This window comes from Macrobrachium rosenbergii, chromosome 29 (genome assembly GCF_040412425.1).
Source record: "Macrobrachium rosenbergii isolate ZJJX-2024 chromosome 29, ASM4041242v1, whole genome shotgun sequence".
Lineage (NCBI taxonomy): Eukaryota > Metazoa > Arthropoda > Malacostraca > Decapoda > Palaemonidae > Macrobrachium > Macrobrachium rosenbergii.
The window spans coordinates 21,938,356-21,962,653 of NC_089769.1; the positions used below are offsets into that span (position 1 = coordinate 21,938,356).

A 24,298-nucleotide genomic window follows, 5' to 3' on the forward strand; every position below is an offset into this window, starting at 1 on the left:
GCTACCTGCGCCCGCGCGAAATTTAAAAGTATTTTATAAATAATATTGTCGTATCGGTATTAACCCTTAAACGCCGAGCCTCTATTTACAAAACTGTCTGCCGTATGCCGGCGGCATTCGGGAGTTAGCGGCGAAGTGGAAAAAAAGTTTTTTCAAAAAATCACAACACACTTAGTTTTTAAGATTAAGAGTTCATTTTTGGCTCCTTTTTTTGTCATTGCCTGAAGTTTAGTATGCAACCATCAGAAATGAAAAAAATATCATTATCATATATAAATATTGAAATATATGACAGTGCAAAAAAAAAATTTCATATAATTGTATACAAATCGTGCTGTGAGCAAAACGGTTAAAGCTAATGAGTTATTTTTTTTCTTTGTATTGTACACAAAATTACGATGATTTTGGTATATAACAAATTGTAAAACGATCAAAGCAACACAGAGAAAATATTATCACAAAATGATACATGAATTCGTAACACGCGGACATAAAAAAAAGTTTTTTCAAAAATTCACCATAAATCGAAATATTGTGCTAGAGACTTCCCGTTTGTTGCAGAATGAAGGTAATTGATTGAATATTACTAGACTGCAAGTTTTTTAGCTTACAATTGCAGTTTTTGACCATTTTTTCTATTTATCGTGATTTATATGAAAATATTTCAAAACTGATAAAAGCTACAACCATGAGTTATTTTTTGTTGTGTTCTACATGAAATTGCGCACATTTTCATATATAAAACTTTATGTAACGGTTATTAGAAAAACGGTGCAAACATTACAACAAAGTGACGAAAGAATTTCTGAGATTTTCGGCAGAGTTACCGCGCGGATGTAAGGAAAACGTTTTGTTCAAAAATTCACCATAAATCGAAATATTGTGCTAGAGGCTTCCAATTTGTTGCAAAATGAAGGTAAATGATTGAATATTACTAGAATGTAAGAGTTTTAGCTTACAATTGTGTTTTTCGACCATTTCGGTTGAGTCAAAGTTGACCGAAGATTGAAATTTTGGCACATCATGATTTATACGAAAATATTTCAAAACTGATAAAAGCTACAACCTTGAGTTATTTTTTGTTGTATTTTACATGAAATTGCGCACATTTTCATATATAAAACTTTATGTAACGACTAATATAAAACGGTGCAAACATTACGACAAAGTGACGAAAGAATTTCTGAGATTTTCGGCCGAGTTACCGCACACGGACATAAGGAAAAAGTTTTTTTCAAAAATTCACCATAAATTGAAATATTGTGCTAGAGACTTCCAATTTGTTGCAAAATGAAGGTAAATGATTGAATATTACTAGAATGTAAGAGTTTTAGCTTACAATTGCATTTTTCGACCATTTCGGTCGAGTCAGAGTTGACCGAAGGTTGAAATTTTGGCAGTTATCATGATTTATATGAAAATATTTCCAAACTGATAAAAGGTACAATCATGGGTTGTTTTTTGTTGTATCTTACATGAAATTGCGCACATTTTCATATATAAAACTTTATGTAAGGCTTAATATAAAACGGTGCAAAAATTACGACAAAATGATGAAAGAATTTCTGAAATTTTCGGCCGAGTTATCGCGCAGACGTAAGGAAAAAGTTTTTTTCAAAAATTAACCATAAATGGAAATATTGTGCTAGAGACTTCCAATTTGTTGCAAAATGAAGGTAAATGATTGAATATTACTAGAATATAAGAGTTTTAGCTTACAATTGCATTTTTCGACCATTTCGGTCGAGTCAAAGTTGACCGAAGGTTAACATTTTTTGTAGTCGACATACGGTACGTCCACTCGGCACCCGACAGACAGTTTTAGTCGACGTACAATACGTCCAGTCGGCGTTTAAGGGTTAATTGCTCACCCCATTGCACAATTGAATTATCGTAAGGTGAATCATCGTAACTCAAGCATTACCTGAGTATTTTTAATTTTATCACAAAAGTGCATTTAGTTATGAAAATGAGATGAAAATACAGTATTTAGTGAATATTTCTCAGTGAAAAATACTGCGAATGGACAAATTTTCCGCGAATAATGGGTAGATATATTCCAAAGAGAAATCCGTGAATTGTGAGACCACGAATACAGGGGGTTTACTGTATCTGAAAAGTGTTGTAACCTCGGAACGTCGTAACCCGGGGACTGCCTGTATATGTGTGTGTGTGTATATATGTATATATATGTGTGTGTGTGTGTATATATATATAATATATATACATACATATACAGTAAACCCCTGTATTTGCAGTCTCACAATTCGCGGACTCAACTATTCATGGATTTCTCTATGGAACATGTAGATGCATTATTCGCTGAAAATTCACCCATTCTTGGTATTTTTCACTGAAAGATATTCACTGATTACTATATTTTCATGTCATTTTCATGACTAAATGCACTTTCTGTGATAAAACTATTAAAATGCTCAGGTACCGTGGGCGTATGTTTTTTTTTTTTTTTTTTTTTTTTTTTTTTTTTTTTTTTTGAACTATCAAAATAGGCAGTTCTAAGTGTTTTTAGAAGAGTTCTAAGTATTCGCAGATTTTAGCTATTTGTGGGGGGGGGTATGCATCCCCATGAATAGGGGGTGGTTACTGTATATAAAGGATTTTGACAAAGGAAAAATCTATTTCTGGAGAGGGGCCTGTGTCACCCGGTGAAATAGTCCATTCAGCACTTATTTCTAGGTAATTCCGTTGCTAGATACCAGAGAAAGCTAAATGAAATGCTGGAGTTACTACCCCCAGAGCGAGCTCCACTAGATGGAGTCGTGTATGGAAAAGGGTGAACTACAAAAACACGGAACCTTATCCTATAGAGATTGTCAAAAGTCCCAACGAGAGAGGTGCCGATACAAGCCCATGCACTACTCGCGGACTGTATACGAGGCAACACTAGCCGCATTCCATGTTAGCACCCACCTCACTAGAATGAAGTTTATCAAGGGAGGGAGAGAATGAAAAACAGGGGTGGGTCACCGGGTGACACGGGCCCCTCTCCAGAAATAGATTTTTCCTTTGTCAAAATCCTTTTTCTGGATCAGGGTCCCGTGTCACCCGGTGAAATAGTAACAGAGAAATAAACATCATTCTTATGCTATTAAAGACTTAAATAGAAACGTTGAAAACAATAGAAACGTTGAAAACTAGGAGAATTCTACCCTGAACATAAGTAAGGTCCTCTAAGTTCATGTAATGAAAATAATGTAAGTGGTCACCGTCTAAGATCATGAGCTTAGAATAGCACCTGAATAGGCTTGTATTAGGAAAATACTTCCTGCCTAATAGCGGACCCAATGACAGTGCCCCCCCCCCCCTTTTTTAAAGGAGAGGACCTGACAAAATTGCGAGGTACTGTCTAAAAAAGCCTGCAAGGAGAAAACTGGACACAGAAACAGACCTTGTAAAAGGGGAGTACTTTCCAAGGTGACCACCGAAAATGAGGACCTTCAATTGTAGATAGAAAGTTAGGGTGAGGAATTCACAACACTACCCCTGATGAGGGGAAACCAAACTGATTGGTTCCGCCAGACAAACCAAACTGATTGGTTCCGCCAGACAGGGCAGACAGTACAGGAAAACTAACACTAGAAGCTAAGCTGATTAAAAAATTTTTGGGACTTCCTTAACAAGGAAAGATAAGAACAAGATGATTGTTGGTTACCGAAGCTAACTCCGATACATTACTCAAAGACCAGGAAACCGAATGTGGACGGAGTACTGTTCTTAGACGAACACAAAATTCAAAAGCATCCAAGCACAAGGTCAAAAATTAAATGTAACAATGAAAATCATGTTCCCATACACTTAGAGAAGTGAGTCTAAAACAAGGCAAAATAAAGCCAAAATAAGAAGCGAATAGGCGCGAGGGGGAACCACGTAGCCTAAACAGCAAGACAGCACTTGACCAGGAAGGGAACACAAAAAAAAAAAAAAAAAAAATTATAAAACAAAGTAAAAACTGTAACAGTACCAATGAAAATAAGATCCCCAAAGGCTAAGAGAAGTGAGTGACAAAAATAAAGCATAATGAGGCCATGATAATAAGCGAATGGGCTCGAGGGGGAAGCTCGTAGCCTAAACGCTCAACAACATTTCTCGTAATGAAGCCTCGATAAAAAGCGAATGGGCCCAAGGGGGTAGCTCGTAGCCTAAACGCTAAACATCACTCCCGTAATGAAGCCATGATAAAAGGCGAATGGGCCCGAGTGGGTAGCTCGTAGCCTAAACGCTAAACATCACTTCCGTAATAAAAATCACTCTCGTAATGAAGCCATGATAAAAGCGAATGGGCCCGAGCGGGTAGCTCGTAGCCTAAACGCTAAACAGCACTCTCGTAGTAAATGGGTACAGAACAAACAAAAATTAATCAAACCCACTAAAGTTAGGGATCATTAATGGAAAAACATCCCAAATAAAAAGGGATACAAATAAAAACACAAAACAAATATGCCGACCCAAGACCAAGAGAAGTCAAGAGGCGACGTGTGGAGAGGAGATCGAGACAGGCGTGATAAATTCCTTTAATTATTAAACTAAAGGAAAATAAGAAGCCTCAATCGCCTAAAAAACAACAAAACACTGGTACTCAAGTAATTGAAGAAAAACCTTGCGAGGATGCCATAAAAATCCAAAATAGAGCACAAAATAAGGATCACAACGAAATTACGTGTGAACGAAAAAACGTGCTAAAATGGAATGCGGCTAGTTTTGCCTTGTATACAGTCCATGAGTAGTGCATGGGCTTGTATCGGCACCTCTCTCGTTGGGACTTTTGACATTGGGAATCTCTATAGGATAAGGTTCCGTGTTTTGTAGTTCACCCTTTTCCATACACGACTCCATCTAGTGGAGCTCGCTCTGGGGGTAGTAACTCCAGCATTTCATTTAGCTTTCTCTGGTATCTAGCAACGGAATTACCTAGAAATAAGTGCTGAATGGACTATTTCACCGGGTGACACGGGACCCCGATCCAGAAATATATATTTAAATTTTTATTTTTCCCATTTTGAAATTTATTTTATCTAAATCTTCAATATTATTATTGTATCATTTTTCAAGGGGGGCAGGGGGGCATGTGCCCAGGTGCCCCCCCTGGATCTGCTAGTGTTATTATTTATTGAGGATAAATGAGAATTCCATATATAATAAATATTGATATATTTTTTTCCTACACAAATACAAACCTTTGTTCTTTACATAGGATTTAGCTTGCAAATGTGATCTGGAACAGCCAGTCAGACATATTGACAAGGCAGTCAACTACCGACAGGCAGGGGGAAGCCCTGCCCACCAGTCGGTCTGCACTCCACTTTGCTTCTGCCCGTTGTCGATTTCATACGTTTTTCATGACTGCTTGACTTGCCATTCGAACTTTTATTGATTTAACTTGAGTATTCTTTTCTTTTTTTTGGTGGTTGGCTGTGTGTTTTTTTGTATTTTCAAACCCATCAGTCAGAAATGTTGTCTTTCAAGGAATTAAGTTTGTGTTTTCTTTATTGCTATGAATACTGTCTTCATTGGATACGTGACAGCATCTAGTAGTTACACAACAGCTGTTTCCTTTTCCTGTATACTTGCTAATATATTTTACCTTTCAGGTATGGTAAATTTAACCACTTGAAGATTCAGTTACAGTAGGGTTGCCATAATCAAGGTAATCCTGCTGTCATGACCTTCCTTTGAATTCATTTGTGATTTTTGATTATTGCAGACAAGGCAAGTTTCAACCTTGGTGGAAGGAGGTAGAGATGTTCTCCTTCCCTTCATCATTTTCATCTATGCTGTGCTTTTGAATCTCATCTCCACTCGGACTTGGCTGCAAGTTTAGAGTTGGGGGGAGACTCCCTTACATTAGAACACTTGTTAAGCTTCTTTCTGTGCACCTCTCCCTTCGGGGTAGGGCGAAAAGATGTGATTGCCATCAGCTATTGATTATCCCAGGCAGGGCTGGCAATGAGTACCATTCCCTTAGACTCAAGGTTCTCTTCATCTCATCTTGGTAAGCTTTTGAGCTTGCTTTGAGTCCAATTCTCTTTTACTCTCTGAGAGAAGTAGTGCGGCTAATTTGCTCCTTATTTTCCCTGCGTATGGACCGGGTTGACGGGCATTAATGAGTTTTGAGTGTTCTTACTGCTTTTCTATGATTGGATGACCATAGCAACAGGTAATCATTTCTACCATTCGCAATGCAATCTTTTTGGATCGCAGAGAGAGGTTTTTTGCATGGCTTGTTCATTACAGACCATTGGCTCTCATTACCCGGCCTACACATTGGGTTAGGTTTGCTGGTGATCCACAAGTGTTCTCCTTATCTTTCCTTGATGAGGTGACCAGGTTTGCGTGGCCTGTTTGCAGTGATTTTTCATTCCCGAATTCTCAGATTTTAATTAAGTTTTCTGGTAGCCATGAGCCAGAGTGCCTGATTCTTCCATGGCCAAACAGCTATAGTAACTGGGTAACACTTCAACCTGTCTGTCTTTGGCTCTTTGGGGCTGTTAGAGAGTGGCTAGCATGACCTGGTCGTGCAGCTTGGACACTATATACGGCTCCGATCTTCGGATCGGGTTATTCAGTAGTGATGGGGCTGGTGAAGTTCTCTATCGCCCCTGATCTCCCTTTTACAATACTTTTGAGTGGAAGAAGAAGGCCACTATGTTTGACTCACACACTATGCTGCCCTAAACAGAAAAATGGTTGATAATGTAGTTTTTCCTTGCCTTACTACTGATTTTGCAGATACCGCAAATGGGACCCCCTAAATACTCGTAGAAAGCATTGAAGAATCATTCTGAAACTGCAGTAACTGTGTATTTAGTGTTTCACAAGCTCAGTAGGTGGCATATCTCAATTTTGAAAATTTTGCAGATACTGCAGTTTTCCATTTTAGGTCCGTATGGTACAGTTGCACCTGCAGTTTTCTGCATGGATGCAACCATTGCCATGGGTCTGGCCAATTCCCAGGCTAGCTGATCCCTGGGCCTGCTGACCCCCAGGGCCAGGCCAGCAGATTCCTGGCCTGGCTGATCCCCAGTCTGTCCATCTGTTATCAGAGTCTTTCAGTCTCTGGGGTACTGGTCCAGTCAAGGCTCTCATACCTTTGTCCCAAGATTCCCTGTGGCTACCTGTGCTCCATGCATGGGTACAACTGCTATCAGGCTGGCTGATCTGGTCAAGGCTCTCAAACTGCCAATCCAGGATGCCCTGCTGCTACCTATGTTCTTTGCAGGGGTGCAGCTACTATCTGGGTTTCCTTGAGACCCATGGGTGCCAGTCCAGCCTAGCTAGCCAGGCTATCTAGGCCAGTGAAGGTACTTGTACTGCATGTACAGGATCTTTGGCTTGCAGGGTTTCGGGGAAGTGATAGGGCCTGTGCAGTCCTGTCATCCAGACTTAGTTAGGGGTGATTTTCCCGTACTTTTCTGTAGAAGTTCGTCTTCTAGGAAGGTACAGGACAATCATAGATAGCCCTTGCCCAGATTTTCATGACTGAGTACTCTCTCTACAACCGTGCGTTTGTTGTAAACTTATTTTGATTACTGTGCATGGCTTGGCTCACCTGGTGGAGGCCTTGCCTCTACTAGACAGAGCAAAAGTACCAGGGACTGTTCCCCATTTTTATCTGGGGAGGTTAAGTATCGGGGCAAAGATAGGAAACTTTCATGCTTCCTCTCGAGCTTTTTTACAAGGAAGTATGTTCTTGTATTGGTCTTAGAACCAAACAGGTTATACTCCCAAGTGGGGAGCAATCCTGTCGGGGGTTTTCAACTGGCCTTTTCCTACAGAAGGGGTGTTTTGGGTTTGTCAGCGCTTGGAACGGTCTCGAGGGTCATGTATGCTAGGACTTAGATACCAGTTGCAAGCTGGATGACATTGGGGAAGTGCTGGAATTTTTTCTGCAGTTTTTCCATGCCACTGAGAGAGCTAGGGCTCTAGCTTAGTTGCTGACTCTACCTGCGTCCCAGACTCATCAAAAAGTCTTTATCTTGGTCAGTGCCAACTGTTACCACAAGCAAATTTGAGTTTCTCTTTCTTTCTTTCATCACAAGCGAAGCAATGGATGACTTTAAGGTGGAGATTATATACAAAATGTTTCCTGAGGGTTAGTCTTTGCCAACAACCCACCCACCAGGCAACCTCCTGTGAGCCATTGTGTGTAGGGGGATGAGATTCAGTGGCATCTTGAGGTCCCTGCACAAAATTTTGGCATTGAGTAACAGCAACTGTCTTCCAGGAAGTTTCATATAGGATCTTGGTCCTATAGGGAACAGCAGTTGAACTTTCATGTTCAGTTGGCATTTTCTCTGGTACAGTGGAGGTCTTTGTTTTTTCGCATGAAATTTCCCAGACTTCTTCTCCAATTGGGAATTTCGTCTCACATTTAATCACTCTTTCGTTGTCGGAAAAGTGGTAAGGGGAAGAATAGAAGTGGGAATGCAAGGGCAGCATTCTTTCTCTGTGGCTGCCTTTTATAAGGGAGTTCTGGGCTCTTTTGAGTCCATGTCAACTCTTACCTCCTTCTGGTCTGTTTTCCATGCCTTTTGTATGGCTTGCAATGGGACCTAACCCTTACTGGGTGGGAGTGTGTGGTGCTGAAGATTGACACTATAAGTAGATGGGGAGCAAATTTTCTTTTCTTTTTAGGGATTAAAAGAATAGGTATTTTTCAAGTACACATTTTAATCGTCTCTGAAATAATTCAGTTCTACTGTGGAAGGCCTTTTGTCAGGACTTTCAGTTATCTTCCCCAAGGCCTAACAAAGAGTACATTGGTGTCAACTGATACTCTTTTGTAAGGGGGTAAACTGGATTTTTTCAGAGATTGATTTTCCCTGGCAAACTTTTTAAAATATTGGCTATACAGTACTCAAGTTTAGTGGTGCCGAACTTTGAAATTCTTACCCTCTTTCCCAATCAGTGATTGAGCACCTGGGTTGCTGGTTTACAGCAGCAACAAGAGTCTTTTTATAAGTATTCTTGTGTTAGCAAACTCAGGGAGGCTGCGCACAAGTTCCTGTTGTTTCAGTTGCAAATCGCTTGTGGTTGTTACCAATCTTTAGTTCCTTGTAGAGGTGGGTTTTGAGAACAACCTTGCCTCTTATCACTACTTAATCTCATAAAGTTGTTTCTTCAGGTGACTGAGATTATGACAGGACGACAGGAACTGTACATGGGAGTGCCAACTAGTATCTCCAGGGATGCTTTCAAGGTCAGATGCATCTAATGGGTGGTAGGAGACACTTCTGGGCATTGCTCAGATTGGTGTCTCTTTTTAGAGCTGGCAACACCAGCTCTGCAATTGGAGACAGGCAACAGGGACATTGGTCCCTAATTACCCAGGTTCTGAGCTTATGCCTGGCTACCTTTTGGCAGAAAAGGTAGCTCTGGGGCTCTCTCTTCTCCATGCTGACTTCAGTTTAAACATGGTGAAAGGTTCTTTCCTGGAAGGTTATTTTGAACCTTATGTCTTTATCACCATTTCACCTTTTTAGCACATCAGGAGCCAGTTGCTTTCTCCTGTGTCCTTGGCAAAATCTTGGACTCCCCATGTGTCCATGCCAAGTAATTTGTGGACCTGCTAGGTCTACATTTTGAGGTAATAAGAGATAAACCTCTCTAATGAGCCTCAGGTTCAGCCACTCATATCTGGTATCTCTAGGTGTTTAGAACTTTGGCATATCACTCTTGGATGTTTTCCAACCTCTCAACTGGTGAGAGGGTTCTTTCCTCACTCAGCTTGGAAGTTCTTGGATACTTCCATTCCTTGAGCAGCTGTCTACAAGGCTAGAATTGTCTCCAATTATTGGTGTGGAGATGAGGTATCTCTGGTCAGAGCTTTTTGTCAGCAAGTAGTGGGGTTTTGCTCGCCTACCTTTGCTGTCAAGCTTCTTTCTTGGTTTTTGGAAAGGCTTGGTCAATCTTCAACCAGGGTTTGATGCTAAGAGCAGACCTTTCCTTTTCTCCCTCCTTTTTGGGGGTTGTCAGACTTAGGTTTGAGTCCAGAGACTGTCGGGGTTAGCCCTTACATTGGCAAGGCACTGGCGAGTCATCTGGGCTCTTGTATGGAATTCCCCTTTCCCCAGAAGAGTGTACACTACAATTCTGTTGGCAGGCATGTGCGTTGATTTGAGCCTTAACAGACTCCTCAAACATGTCCTTACAAAGTGGTTAGAATGTAATTATGCAGTGACATTGGAGAGTGATCTGATGGACCCCTCCAATGCTTCCATTCGTGCTTTTACGCGCCATTCGAGGAAATCACAGACTGCTTCCCATCAGGTTCTCAGAAGACTTTTGGGCTCAACAATCAACAGCAAAACTTATCCTGGAATCTTCTGGAAGCCTTTTGGTGGCAACTTCCAGCAAGGTGGTAGAGGTTGTAATACTAAGGAGTCGGAGCCTACCATAAATTTCTGATGAGGCTGTCCCTTCTGAGTCTTCTCATATGGGTCCCAAATGCTGAGTAGCTATATCTAGGGAGCCTTTTCATTTCAAAAGGGAGTTGTAGCGTTGCCCATTCCTTGGTGGAATTTCCCAAAACTGGGATGTCTGTGGCAGATGGTTTTAATTCTGCCATTGTCTCTTGTTTTTAGTCACTACAAATTCTGAAAATCCCTCTTCACATGATTAATAATTTTGAAATTGAATGGGCAGGAGGCTGGGGCTACTTGGTGAGCAACTTGGGTCTTATTCAAAATGGAAGTAGAGACCCATTTTTAATTGACCTGGTAAAGTTTGGTTTGCCCATTCCTTGGTGGAATTTCCCACTGGGATGACTGTGGCAGATGGTTTTAATTCTGCCATTGTCTCTTGTTTTTAGTCACTACCAATTCTGAAAGTCTGTCTTCACATGATTAATATTTTTGAAAGTGAAGGGACAGAAGGCTGGGGCTACTTGATGAGCAACTTGGGTCTTATTCAAAATGAAAGTAGAGATCCATTTTTCATTGATTCTGGTAAAAGGTGATTTCTGTAGATTTTAATGCTATGGGGATGAGTACTGGAGCCCATATTATGTTTTGATCTGGAGTTCTGTATTCTGAACTGACCTTGTTTGGGCAGCATTTGTATTCACGCTCACTTTTCAGTTACAGGATGTAGTACTTTTACACTTTGGGGTGTACATGACTGACTTACTTTCCTTTTCGGAATCATGCCACATGTCCCCTGTATATTGCTGTTCTGTGGCAAGGGCATCTTTCATGGTAGTCAATTTCCTTACAGAATTGATCAAATGCTGCAAACTTTGTATCCCTTTTTGGGGGAGCTTGCCCAGTCTAACTGAACTTCAGCAACTGAACTGTAACTGCCTGTTAATCAAGGGGCAGAAGTCCTGGGTAAGTTACTATACCCCTCTGAAAATGTAGTAATTTCAGCTGGAGTTAGATGGGTCCTAGTGTCCCTTTTTGGGGAAAGATCCTAGTCAGCACTGATAGCTGCATGGGGAATAGAATTCCTTCTGGAAGGTTTCTCTCATGGCTAGCTAAAATTTGTGTCCCTGAACCTTTTGGGTTCAGCAGGGCCATTTTAATGGCAATGTCCACATCATATTCTTTAGTAAGAATGTCAACCCCATGTAAAAATTCCTCTACTTCCTCCATGGGGTTAACCTGGGAGGTATTGGGGCTTGATGTTACTGGGTTTTGGCCCAAACATTGATGTTCAAAGAAAGGGTTAAATGTCTGCTGCCGGAGTTCTGCCGGAAAGATATAATCTCCCCCTTCCTCACCCCTATTGAACCCTAGGACACATTGAGACAGTTTAAAAGGAGCTGTTTTATCCTTAAAACTTGCTGCCAGGAGCATACTACAAATCTCACCCACATCTTGTGACCAAGCAAATTTTCCTTGTTTTTTACAAGGATTATGCTCATGGCAGGTGGTATGGTTCGTACCCACAGGCAAAAGTGAACCAAGCAATTTGCTATGGAACACTTGAACCGAGAACCCTGCCTAATGGCGGCCCTGTAGTGATATAAAGCAAGTTGTTATTAGAAGCTAGTTAGTATTAATTGTTTTTAAGTGAGGGAAACTTCTGTAGTTCTTCATATTGTTTCCATATTACAGGTTAACTTGATTACAGGTGTGTACTTGTAATACATTTAATTAAAAAATATCTATGTTAACTTAAACCCTTTAAGGTTTAGGTTAGTTTTCATACGTGTATGTGGCTGTATTACTTAAACACTGTTAGTCCTTTTGCAATGGCTAAGTGAAATTTTTAATTCCAATTATCATGCCATTCAGACTAACTACTATGAACTAATTTGTTTAACTATCCCAAGCTACTGACCTCAGACCAGAAATGTTTTTTCCTTTGGGGTGTTGGGATTACAAATTGAGAGCTTAAGCCTTTTTCATCACCTGTCAATTTCTTTGTAAAGCTCCTTGAGGACGAAACAAGCAACTACGCTATCAAAAAACAGGTTTTGATGTAGGGAAAACCTATTTTTGGCAGTTGATGTTGAGTCCTCAGAACCCTCCCACTTCTCTGACAAAAAGGCATGGGATTTGGGCAAGGGATCATTCTGCATTGACCAACAGAGAGTCCTTAACGGCCCAGTTGTAAACAAGAGGCCGGATGCGCATGCGCAGTAGTCACTTCTCTTTCTTGCAGGTTCTTTTGACTTTGGAAAAACTGGGTTCAGCTTCGCTGAAGATAAGGGAAAATGCCCTCTTATCTTTGAGTCCATTATATACTCCATCACATGTTATAATGTTAATCATTGCAACACAATACCTGGTAAAAAAATCCAACTAAAACAGAATTCTTTGATATTAATTTGGTCACCATGGAGCTCTGGTAGACCATGGAAGGTAACTCCTTGAGGACTCAACAGCGACTACCAAAAATATATTTTTCCTGTCAAAATCTGTTTTTTAAGGAAGGGTAATGTTGTAAGATGACTTTGAAATTACTAATATTAAAGTGTTTTAGGATGATAGTTTGTTATATTTGGTGTTCAGACTTTTGAAATGGGCAGTAAACTATTAAAATAGGCAGTTATCAGCATTTTAGAGGGTGGGGTGTCAAGTATTTGCGGATTTTAGCTATTCACGGGTGGTTGTGGTCCCTATCCCCCGCAAATGCTGGTGGTTGACTGTATACAGTAATCCCTCAGTTATGCTGATCTTCATTATCTGGAACTCAACATTATCCGACACACCTGGACCTGGAATCAAGGCTCCAAAGATATATGATACAGGCAGCCCCTGACTTAATGTTCCACTGGAGCACCGTAAGTTGAATTCCTCCGTCTGTTGGTGCTTATTATTAATAGGCACCATTAGCACCTTTAACAGCGTTTATGCTGCCATAACTAGATATCTATTCTTGACAAATGTATTTGAAAAAGCTCTGTAAGATTGGAATGATGTAAGTTGGTGCTGTCTAACTCGGGGTCACCTTTATATGTAAATTTCAAAAATTTTGAAAAAATTGCACTGTGATGGTTTGCAATGCTGCACGTCCTCAAGAAAATGTTGGTAACACTGCCAATGCTCAGACTGACCAGGAAAGGGTTTTGGGTGGTGGGGGAGGCCTCAAGAAGTTTCCATGGTTGTGGGGGGTCAGATGGCTTGCCACCATGGAGGGAAGCTGGGTAGAGGAAGGCTCAGAGAATGGGTTGTTTTGGAAGGTGCGTGGAGTTGAGGAGCAGTTTCTATGGCTGGGAGAGTGGGTAGGGATGCAGCGTTGGAATGGGTGAAGAGGGCTAGTAGACCTGACTTGATAGAGCTTGTTTGGTTTTGTGTTTTCATGTTAATAATACAATAATTCACATTTTATTAAAGAATATGTACAGTACTGAGATACAGTAGAGAGAGAGAGAGAGAGAGAGAGAAAGAGAACCAATAACCAAGGTATGTTTGCATCAAAGCACAGCAGAACACTCCTTCAGTTTTTTATTTATGTTTTATGCTACATCATTCTGCTTATATTTTTGCTGTGTTTTCTCATTATTTATTTTTCCAAACCAAAATACGAACACATTCCTGTGTGTAGGCGACAAGAGAGAGAGGGGGATGAACTAACGTATGTATACATCAAAACCTAAGTACAGTAACGCACACACTCCTTCACTTTTAGTTTTCTGTAAAAGAAAACTATTATGCTGGCTTTGTCTGTCCATCCACACTTTATTCTATCCACTTTTATCTGTCCGCACTTTTTCTCTCTGCCCTCAGATCTTAAAAACTACTAAGGCTAGAGGGCTGCAAATTGATCTATCCTTCGGTGGTGTTGGTATAATGCTGTATGAGCCGCGGCCCATGAAACTTTAACCACGGCCCGGTGGTGGCCTTTCCTATATTATTGCCAGAAGTATGATTATGGCTAAGGCCCGGTGGTGGCCTTTCCTATATTGTTGCCAGAAGTATGATTATGGCTAACTTTAACCTTGAATAAAATAAAAACTACTAAGGCTAGAGGGCTGCAACTTGGTACGCTTGATGATCAACATACCAATTTGCAGCCCTCTAGTCTCAGTAGTTTTCAAGATCTGAGGGCAAACAGAAAAGTGTGGATGGACAGACAAAGCTGGCACAATAGTTTTCTTTTACAGAAAACTAAAAGGGGGTTTTTTTTTTTTTTTTTTTTTTAAGTGTGTTTATGGGGGTTTATTTTGTTAAAAATATAGGAAAATAATTGCTTTTTGCTTAGAGTTTTTGGTTTAAAGTGTGATGGTTGTTGTTTATAAGCATATTAAGTGTGTATGACTGCAAATGAAAAACATGTAGCTTACCAAACTAAGTGTCGAGTACAAGAGAAAAGGGGTTGCCTTTTTTTTTTTTTAAGTGTATTAATGGAGTTTATTTTGATTCAGATATGGGAAAATATGGTAGATAATTGCTTTTTGCATAAATTTGTCAGTTTAAAGTGTGATGGTTGTTGTTTAGTATAAGGATATTTAGTGGTCATGGCTGCAAATGAAAAACATGCAGCCTACAGAACTAAGTTTCAGGTATGAGAGAAAAGGGGGATGTTTTTTAGTTTTCTGTAGAGGAAAACTCTTGTGCTGGCTTTTTCTGTCTGTCCTCAGATCTTATAAACTACTGAGGCTAGAGGGCTGCAAATTGGTATGTTGATAATCCACCCTTCAATCATCAAACATACCAAATTGCAGCCCTCTAGCCTATGTAGTTTTTATTTTAAGGTTAAATTTAGCCATAATCGTGCTTCTGGCAACAATATAGGCTAGGCCACCACTGGGTCGTGGTTAAAGTTTCATGGGTCTTGGCTCATACAGCATTATACTGAGGCCACCGAAAGATAGATCTGTTTTCGGTGGCCTTGATTATACGTTGTAGCGGCTGTACAGAAAACTCAATTACGTGGAAGAAACTTCAGCGCATTTTTTACTTGTTTTGTTTTTAAGTGTATTTATGGGGCTTATTTTCTTACAAAAATTAGAAAATAAGGTAGATACAGGCAGTCCCTGGTTTACGACGGGTCCATTCCGACACCACGTTTGGGATGTCTGGCAAACAACATAAACTGCATTTTTATTGAGTTTTTCATCAAAAAGCCTCAAAATTTTGACCATTCTGCCCTTTTTGGAGCTATATTTCTTCTGTCAGATCAGCGCCATCGCCTTTGTAAACCCGGAACATGCAGTGTAACCTGGGAAATAATTTTTGATGAATGTATTTGAAGAGCGTCGTAAGCTCAGAATGTCATTAGCCAAGCCTGTTGTAACCCGGGAACTGCCTGTAATTGCTTTTTGCATAAAGTTTTCAGTTAAAGGTTGATGGTTGTTGTTTATAAGAATATTAAGTATTTACCACTATACGGTATTGACAATGTTAGTTGAGGAAGGGTAGGAATTACTCTTGCACACCCCTAGATCATTTTTACTATCTACTATTCAGATTTCGCCCATATCTGACGGGCCGTTGTCTGTATTAGTTTGGATAATTGAGGGATTACTGTACTTCCACTAGTGATGAACCTGTAACTGTTATGTCTGTGCCATTACATATACTGTAACTCTTAGTAACTTGTCTGAAAGTTTGATCACCAAGTTAGGTATTGTTTGGCAACTCTTTTGGAAATAATTTTAATATATGCAGTTGTGTATAACTGCATTTGTGAAACCATAAGTTGTTCCTTTGCATCTTTGTTCACTTGAATTTATGTAATGTTTGGATTCTTCTGCGTTGGTTTATGTGAGTTTGTTGATATTTGATCTGGCAGACATCTGATTTCACAACTCTTTTACTCTGTTTAGTGGTCTTTTGATCAAGATATTGTAAGGTTGTGGTTGTTTTTCTGGGACAATCATTTGCTGATTGTTCCCATTTTGTGGTTGTTACCTCCTTACCGGTTGGAGTTTGTTTTTGTTGCTTGGCGAGGTTACGTCTGTCGTCTTATCTTTGACAGCGCTAGTCAGGTTCAGAGTGGCAGAGAGTCAGAGTCTTGGCAGCAGAGCAGCAAAGAGTATTTTTGGAAGGACAGCAGGTATTATTTACCTGTTGTTGTTGGCAGCAGGAGGATGTTCAGATGATACAACTGTGTTATCCTGTTGAGAGGATTGGTTCCTTTTTGACGGCAAACATGCTGTCATGATGACTCAGCCATGGTCATCTGTTTGGTGGACTTGTTCCTGTTCTACAGCCAATTGCTGTTTCATTGGCTTCACAGCATTTGTCTGTTTGATTTCATCCTCATCGCCAGCGGTGACTGTCTCGACAACTCTGCTGAGATTGTCTGTTTATTTTGGTGATATTAATTTTCCGCTTATGTGTTATGTATTATACTGCTCGAGTATTATTGGTCATACTGCTTTTGTATTATGTTTTGTGCTGCTTGTTTTTATATTTGTTATGCTGCCTGTTCATGTTATGTTTATGCTGCCTGGTTATTGCTGAAGTGTTGTTGTTAATTTTCTGTTTGTTTACTGGGCTTTTATATTTTACTGGCTCATTTATTTGAGTTTAGTTTCTGAACCTGACTCGCCTGTATATTATGTAATTTATATATATTATGTAAATAATAAATTAATTTTAAGGTCATTAGCTTGTTTTAAGTTCCCTCCTCTTTTGTTTGTCACAACTGCTGTCAGTCTTTCCAGTCTTTTTTTTTTTTTTTTTTTTTTTTTTTTTGCATTTAAGATCCTGCAGAACTGAATGCAGTTCATTACAATATCTACACTGACTTGAGAAATGGCTATCTTTGCTGCAGTTTCTACATATCTTGCTGGAAGATATGTAGTAATGCTAGGCACTTTTCCCAGTCATTGCTATGATGATCCTCTGTACCACATCTATAGCATGGTTTGTTAAACCTCTTGTAGGGCCTTTGTGTGCTTTGTGACTCAAGTACCTCTGTACACCTGAGGTAGGTTTACCTTTCTGGTACTTGGATGCACCTGGGCTAGGTTTACTTGTCTGATGAGTTTGCCCTGTCTCCGCATGTTGGTACTCTTGTTTATTTGCTACTTGACTTACCTGGCTACTGCTGCCAGTATGAATCTTACCTGCTATTACAGTTCATTGAAAATTAGCTGTTTCATGAGCTCTTGGGATTTCCCAAACTATTTGAAAGGTTAGCTTTTTCTCTTGCAGCAATTTTTTTTCATAGCTCCTTTGATATATAGTTTTCTATTATTTGATATTATTTAAGTATCTCTTCCAGTGCAAGAAATTTACTTATATCAGGCAATTTCTTTAAACTAGTCACAAAAGAGTTTGTCTCACCAGATGCCTATTGTGCTTGTCTGAACTGATGGCATTCAAAGTACTTACTGGCCTGAGGAGCAAAATATTGTATGAGAGTTTTAGTTACTCCTTCCATTGAATTATCAGTTGGCTCCAAGGTGTGGTAGACTTCTTTTACTTCCAGACTCGAAAGTATGAAGCAACAAAGCTTTTTTTCTGCACATCTTGTGGCTTCCCTAGTACTACTAAGTAAATCTAGAAGCTCCTATCTGTCTTTTCCATCTGATTTTGGGTCTTCCTCAATAGTGGACGTTTCTAGGCCCTTTCAATTTAACTGTTTTGTTTGCAATAGGTATACGGCTAGCTTATGTCTTTTGGATTCTGTCAGTTTTAGGTTAAGTGAATCCCGACTCATTTAATTGAGGCTAAGTCAGGTCTTTCTTTCCTCTGTGAACTTCTTTTGCTGCTTACACTTAAAATGCCGGCCTTAAGCCCTTTTATATACTTTTAGATATACTAACCTATGGCTGCATACCTGATTTTACTATACCCTCCTGCCCATACTTGCTTACATGTACACATACTGATAATTTCTGATAGCCAAGTTGCTTTTCCTTCTTGGTCTAGGCCTATGTGTAAAGATATTTTGAGAGGATTATGAGATGTTTCCAATGACCTTCTGCTTTAGAGTAGCCTATCCTACCCCTGCCCTGGCATCTACTCATTGCTGCTGCATTTGTCATTTGTCTGCTGTGAATTCATCTCCATTTATGTCACCAGTTGTGATATTTATGGTGTTATATATCACCGCTTTCAATTTCCTATGCTGTTAATTAATTACCTGTGAAGAGAGAAGATTGGTTGTTTATAACTGTCCCATCCTTATCGCTGATTGTGTTATTGATGGCAGTTATATAGTACTGCTCTCTACTTGGTATGTTATTAAATTAGTTACCTGTGAAGAGAGAAGATCGGTTGTTAATACTATTCCATTCTTGTTGAATATCCTGGATGTAGGGTGAGAAATAAACACCATCTTAGGCAGAATACTGTACATCATAGCAAGAGACAAGAAGGGAGATACAAAACATAATGATACACTACAAAACGTATGGGCGTCAAAGCCCCGCATATAATAAGGAATCATGTCCTTCCATGAGGTAGAACTTACAGAATCATAGTCTGTAAGGTAGTTCAAATAGGATTCAGTGGTGAACATGAGAGTAACTTTGCAGTGCTTGCACATTGCAATACTGCACTGTGCAGTCCCTACAATTAGAACACGTTCATGATACGAGAAGTTCCTGTGCTAGTTACATAAGGTATATTGCAGTGTGGTGTTACTCGGTCTTGCACTTACATACGAGACATATATAAGAAATGTTGCAGCATTAATTTTAATCTTGAAAAGAAACCACCTCTGAGCTATTTGGTCTGTAAAGTACATGCAAGTCTTTGTGAACATTTTAAATATGAAATGCCTGGGCATTCTATATTTTTCCTTAGCATTTATGTTAAGTTTGTCTCAGAACTCATTTCTACAATCAAAGCTATTTTGCTTAAACTATATAAAAAAGCCATTTTGGAAAGTTGGAGCTACCTGTTATTTTTTTGTTGTTGGTCAGGTTTTCAAGTATTCTGTGTATTAGAGTAAAACAAACTGTTAGATAGCTATACTGTATACTTTACTTTCATTTGATATTTTTGCTGTATGTATATCCACCTTCATTGAGGGAAGATTATGAACTGCTAAGGAGTAGGACCTCCCCTTCCTGTCAAGGTTTACTGCTCCATTTCTCATGTGTTCTTACCTGAGAATAGATATTCACTTCAATTGCCTTGATTGGGGCAAATGTCTCCTTCCTGGAGCAAAATTTGATATTGAGGGGAACAAGGGAGCTTGTGTAATATTATCTTTAAAGGGAGGTTTCTCTTAACATTTAGTGGGTTGCCATTTTCCTTCATAAAATAATGAGAATTTGCAATGAACAGCACCTTTAACTAAAGTACAAGGTGTTTTAAGACAGTGGTTTGTACATATGCCTGAACATGGTAAAAGTTGTTTTAGAAAAACTTTCATATTTCCTTTGCACAGCAAACAAACAGGGCCCTGCCCCAGTTGGATGATGATGAGCGTCTTGTTCGAATGCTTCAGGACTTTGACAAGAGGTATACAGGCAGTGATTATACAGAAAAAAAGAAAGGACAAGGTCATGTTATAACACCAGCTATGATTGATCAGTTAGCCTCCAAATCATTCCCACTTTGCATGCGCCAACTAAATGATGTTCTTCGAACCAGTCATCACCTTAAGCATGGTGGGCGCCTTACCTACGGGTTGTTCCTTAAAGCAGCTGGATTGAGTCTGGAAGATGCATTGCACTTTTGGAGGTCTCATTTCACCAAGGTTATGGAAATTGATAAGGTGGGTGGATTTTCCATAGCTTTATTGAGTTAGTGGTAAGGAGAATTTGGTAAACTTAATTTTGTTTATAATATGCTGATCCAGTTCAGCTGAACTTTTAATATTTGATGGTTAAAGTTATACTTTAAATTTATTTTAAATAATTCAGTCCAGATCCTATAGGTAAAAATAGTTGCATAGTAAAACTGTTTTGGACACTAGAAAATGCTTATTAATTTAGTAGGACCATTAACATCTTGCATTAAGGGTATAGGGTAATGTATATAATCTACTGGTCAAATTTACGTGATTGTGTAATTGTAAAATACATTGAGGATACTTGTCTGTGTTACTTAGGGTGGATTTTGGTTACACTAGACTTTTGTTTAATGTAAATAGCACAGTGTCGTGCTTACCTTATATGTTTTCTTTGTATTTTTCTTCCGTTTATTGGATACCCTATGAATATGCTTACGTAAAGTAGCAGGATTGTCAACTTTCTATCTGTGGTAATATACACAATATATTAAGCACCTTCATGAGATAAGTATACCTTTAAAAGCTGCAGTGATGGAGGAGAGGTAATTTTGGCTCATATAGTTATATACAGGGTCATTTTTCTGTGCAATTCAGGTCAGGCATACATCCTACAATATTGCCAATGTCATTGTCTAAGTTGTAGAAAGTTTAGGTTCCATCTTGTAGACCTAATAGTATACATCCAAGAAAGCCATGTTATGAATAGAGTTCAAAATTGGCCAGTTTTATGTTGTACTTCCATAGTAGTAGGTAGTTGTGTTCTTGACCTAATTCAGTGTAAAGTAATCAACAGCAGAGACCTGTTGCTAATAGAAATATTCAGATCCCATATAATTGTTCAGAGGTCTGGTTAAACAAATCATTTATAACTAAAGATCCCATATAAGGCTGGCCAATACAGCCTGTTGTTTGGTCCTGCTCTGGTTACAGACTTTTTATTAATCCTACAACAACTCAGAATAGTCTGACATATTCAGTATGTCTTTTACTGTTAACACACGCTTGACAGTTCTGAACACCCTACACTTCTTACTGTTTTTGATATGTCCCCATAGACTCACCAGCCAGGTAGGCATCTCTCCTAGGAGAAGGCCACTAAAAAATGAACCAGTTCTTCAATCTTGGATGGTGCCATAGCCCTTGTACCAGGGTGTTCCACTGTCCTGGATTGGAGTTCCCTTCCTTTGGTGTACGCTGAAGCACACATTTATGTCTGTTCCCTCTTCCTCTTGATTTTCTCAGTGTGTAGGGCAGGCTTAGTAGAGGGGCTGAGGATGCCTGGTGGTTTAGCAAGAGGTTGCCTTACCCTTATCATTTTCTTTTTATCTTTACTGATGACTTTATTTTCAAAACCACTACTGTCCTTCCTTCAGTGGCTGTCAAATCTTGAGATGTATTTGCCCTTGCTGGGTGTGCAAGCTCCTCCTAGTTGACCAGTTTCTTGATTACTATAATTATTATTGTTATTATTATTATTGAAACTGTTTACTTTATTTTAGATTAACATTGCACAATTTCTTTAACAGGCTTAAATTGCCTTATTTGTAATATGCAGAGAAAGAAAATAAACTTGACAGACAGAGAATTTGGTATGATAGCATGTTCAACTATCATAAAGTATTAAAATGTTTTTATGATGTAATGGTAAATTTTTGTACACCAAGACATACGTTTCAGTGTTGCTGTAAAATATTTTAATAAATCAGACAGACAGATATACATATGATGTTTAGTTGAGGTACATATGACCTGTTTTAATAGAATAAGGTAAAAGGAAAAGTTGTGTACCTTACTTCATTAATACTAACATTGTTGTAAAATATCCTTAATAAGCATTAAATTGCCATACAGTACTCTCTTAGAAGTTAATGCTTACCACAGAGGCCTAGTGTAATCATCAAGTTAGTCAAGGGCCATTGCTATAATCCAGGAAAATGCATATTTTGGGAAGGGTAGACCCCATCACATGCTGAAATATACAGGTTCTCGCTTTTTTTTTTTTTTACGTTACGTAATATTTAGATACTGATAGATGAGGAGCTTCAAAATAACTTGCAGCGGTAAGGACTATGACGGTCTGGGGAGAAAGAAGGGCATTTCTGTTTTTTCATGCTTATGACCCCAAAATTGGGATGCATCTTACACGTCTGTGTGCCTTATATGCTGGCAAATATGGTACTTCGTTAGTCACTAATAAGCATAAAGTCTGTTTGGGAAGTTTTATCATTTTGGATTAGAGCAGTATATTTACTCACTGCTTTATTCAGGGAAGTATAAATATATTGGTATCTTCCAGTAATAAATTATAAATTTTTGTTTTCAGTTTGAAAAAGAATATGCATATGGTATTCGCTATAATTATGGAAAAGAAGGAAAGAGGACTGATTATACGCCATACAGTTGTGTTAAAATCATCACATCCTCTTTGGGTCCAGGAGATGCTCATGGCTGTCCTTTCAAGCACACAGATGCTTCCATGCTCAAGCACAAACTTCTTGGCTATGGTGTTTCACAGCAAGGTATTTTTTGTTTTCTAAGTTACATAATTTATAATTGTTCTTGAATTAATGCCAGTATGTCTGTGTTGAGTGATGAATAGTTTAGGATGCTGCCAGTTAGTAAGGCAGTATTTTCTTTCAGTTGATGATATCATTTGTGATAAACTTTTAATTTTGTAATTTGGATTTATTTTGTGTGTCAGTGAAAGTAATACTATAATATTACATTCTCGTTCTCCCTCTCTGACTCAGGAATTGTAGGACTATTGAAAATTATTAAAAGCTGTGCCCATATTTACTACTCCTAGGAGTAATTTAGCTTATTGATAATGTGTCCTTTCAGTAATATAATTATTAAAAATAGTGGCTGTTTCTAAGGCATTCAATTTATATAGTCTTCTCTATTCTTCTTAATATCTTCTTTTCATCAGTGTGTAGCTGGTGTATCAGATTTCCAGGGGACATAAAAAGTTTTCTTGTTATTTCAGTTTTACCTCTAGATGTTTCAAATGCGCTTAGGCAGTTATTTTCAAAGTGAATGAATTGAACTGCAAGTTACATGGTCATATATAGCAAGCAGGAATGGGGGCAGGTGTACAGTTGACAGGTTGGTTATTCAGCCGCATTTTGGTTGGTCATGGGTTGGTGATGAAATCGGTCCCAGAGGCGTTGAGATCTTCTGGGCCTAATTAGTGTTGGTATTTGGGAGTGGCTGTTAGCTGGGATTATATCCAGGTTGCCTCCCAGGTCTCTCTGCCTCTCTCTCTCTCTCTCTCTCTCTCTCTCTCTCTCTCTCTCTCTCTCGTCGGTGTCTGGTGTAAGCTGATTTCTTAAATCTCCCCTTATGATGGTAGGAAGAAATTTGGTTTCTTTCACCTTGTTGATGCTTGGCTTTTTTTCCAAAATATATAGTGCCTTGAGAAGCTGTGGGTGTTGGTGGTCCATTGCCTGGTCCATGATTTTGGTGCTCTTTGCAAGTTCTTCTCTTTCGGGCCTTCTTTGATGTTTTTGTGTGTAATGATTAAATATAGCCCCTTCTTGGGTGACAGGAGAGACACTTGGAGAGTTTCGCTGTGGTCATTCCGTTATATGAGTGGTGGCATCTTTCCACTGGGCATGTAAATTCGTTGATGACACTACTTCTCTTTAGTGATGTTTCTGGGTGTGCTGGATTGTTTTTAAGCAATAACTGGCTTGTTTACGTATTTTCATGATAGATTATCAGATTAATTTTGTTGCCTTCTGCAGTAAGGGTTACATTTTTATTTATTATTTTTCTAAGGTCCCTCTCATCTTCTACAAATTTTTGGTGCATGTAATTCCTGTAATATAGTCTTATGGACTTATTTATAGAGACTCGGGTTTGTTGTTCAACCATGTGATTAGAGAAATTGTTGTGCAATGGCATTTGTGTTATTTTTCAATCTCCTCCATAGTTCCTTTCCCCACATAGAGCAGTGTGAGAGGGCGTGACGGATGAAGGCATCAACCACAGACTTTTTATACATGTCTGGGCACTCACTGGACCCATTAAGGCATAGACTCGGGCTCATAGGTTTGTTGTTTATGGTGGTGGTATAACTCATTGGGGTCTGCTGTACCTGAACGTCCGGGAAGGGAAGGGCACCATCAACACTACTTTTGCACGTGAAATGGAGGATGGAACATTCTTCAAAGAAACCAAATTTCTCCCT

General features: G+C 39.1%; 1 protein-coding gene across 3 annotated transcripts in view; it reads left to right on the forward strand.

Moving 5' to 3' along the window:
• Prim2 (DNA primase subunit 2) overlaps positions 1–24,298 on the forward strand; it is a 133,607-nt gene that overhangs the window by 60,018 nt on the left and 49,291 nt on the right. For all 3 annotated transcript variants that reach the window (XR_010857760.1, XM_067131270.1, XM_067131271.1), the window contains exons 7-8: positions 19,759–20,088; positions 22,430–22,625. Coding sequence is in view for 2 of the 3 variants with exons in the window: in XM_067131270.1 (XP_066987371.1) it covers positions 19,759–20,088; positions 22,430–22,625 (526 nt within the window). In the remaining variant the exon portion in view is untranslated. The remainder of the gene's footprint in view (positions 1–19,758; positions 20,089–22,429; positions 22,626–24,298) is intronic.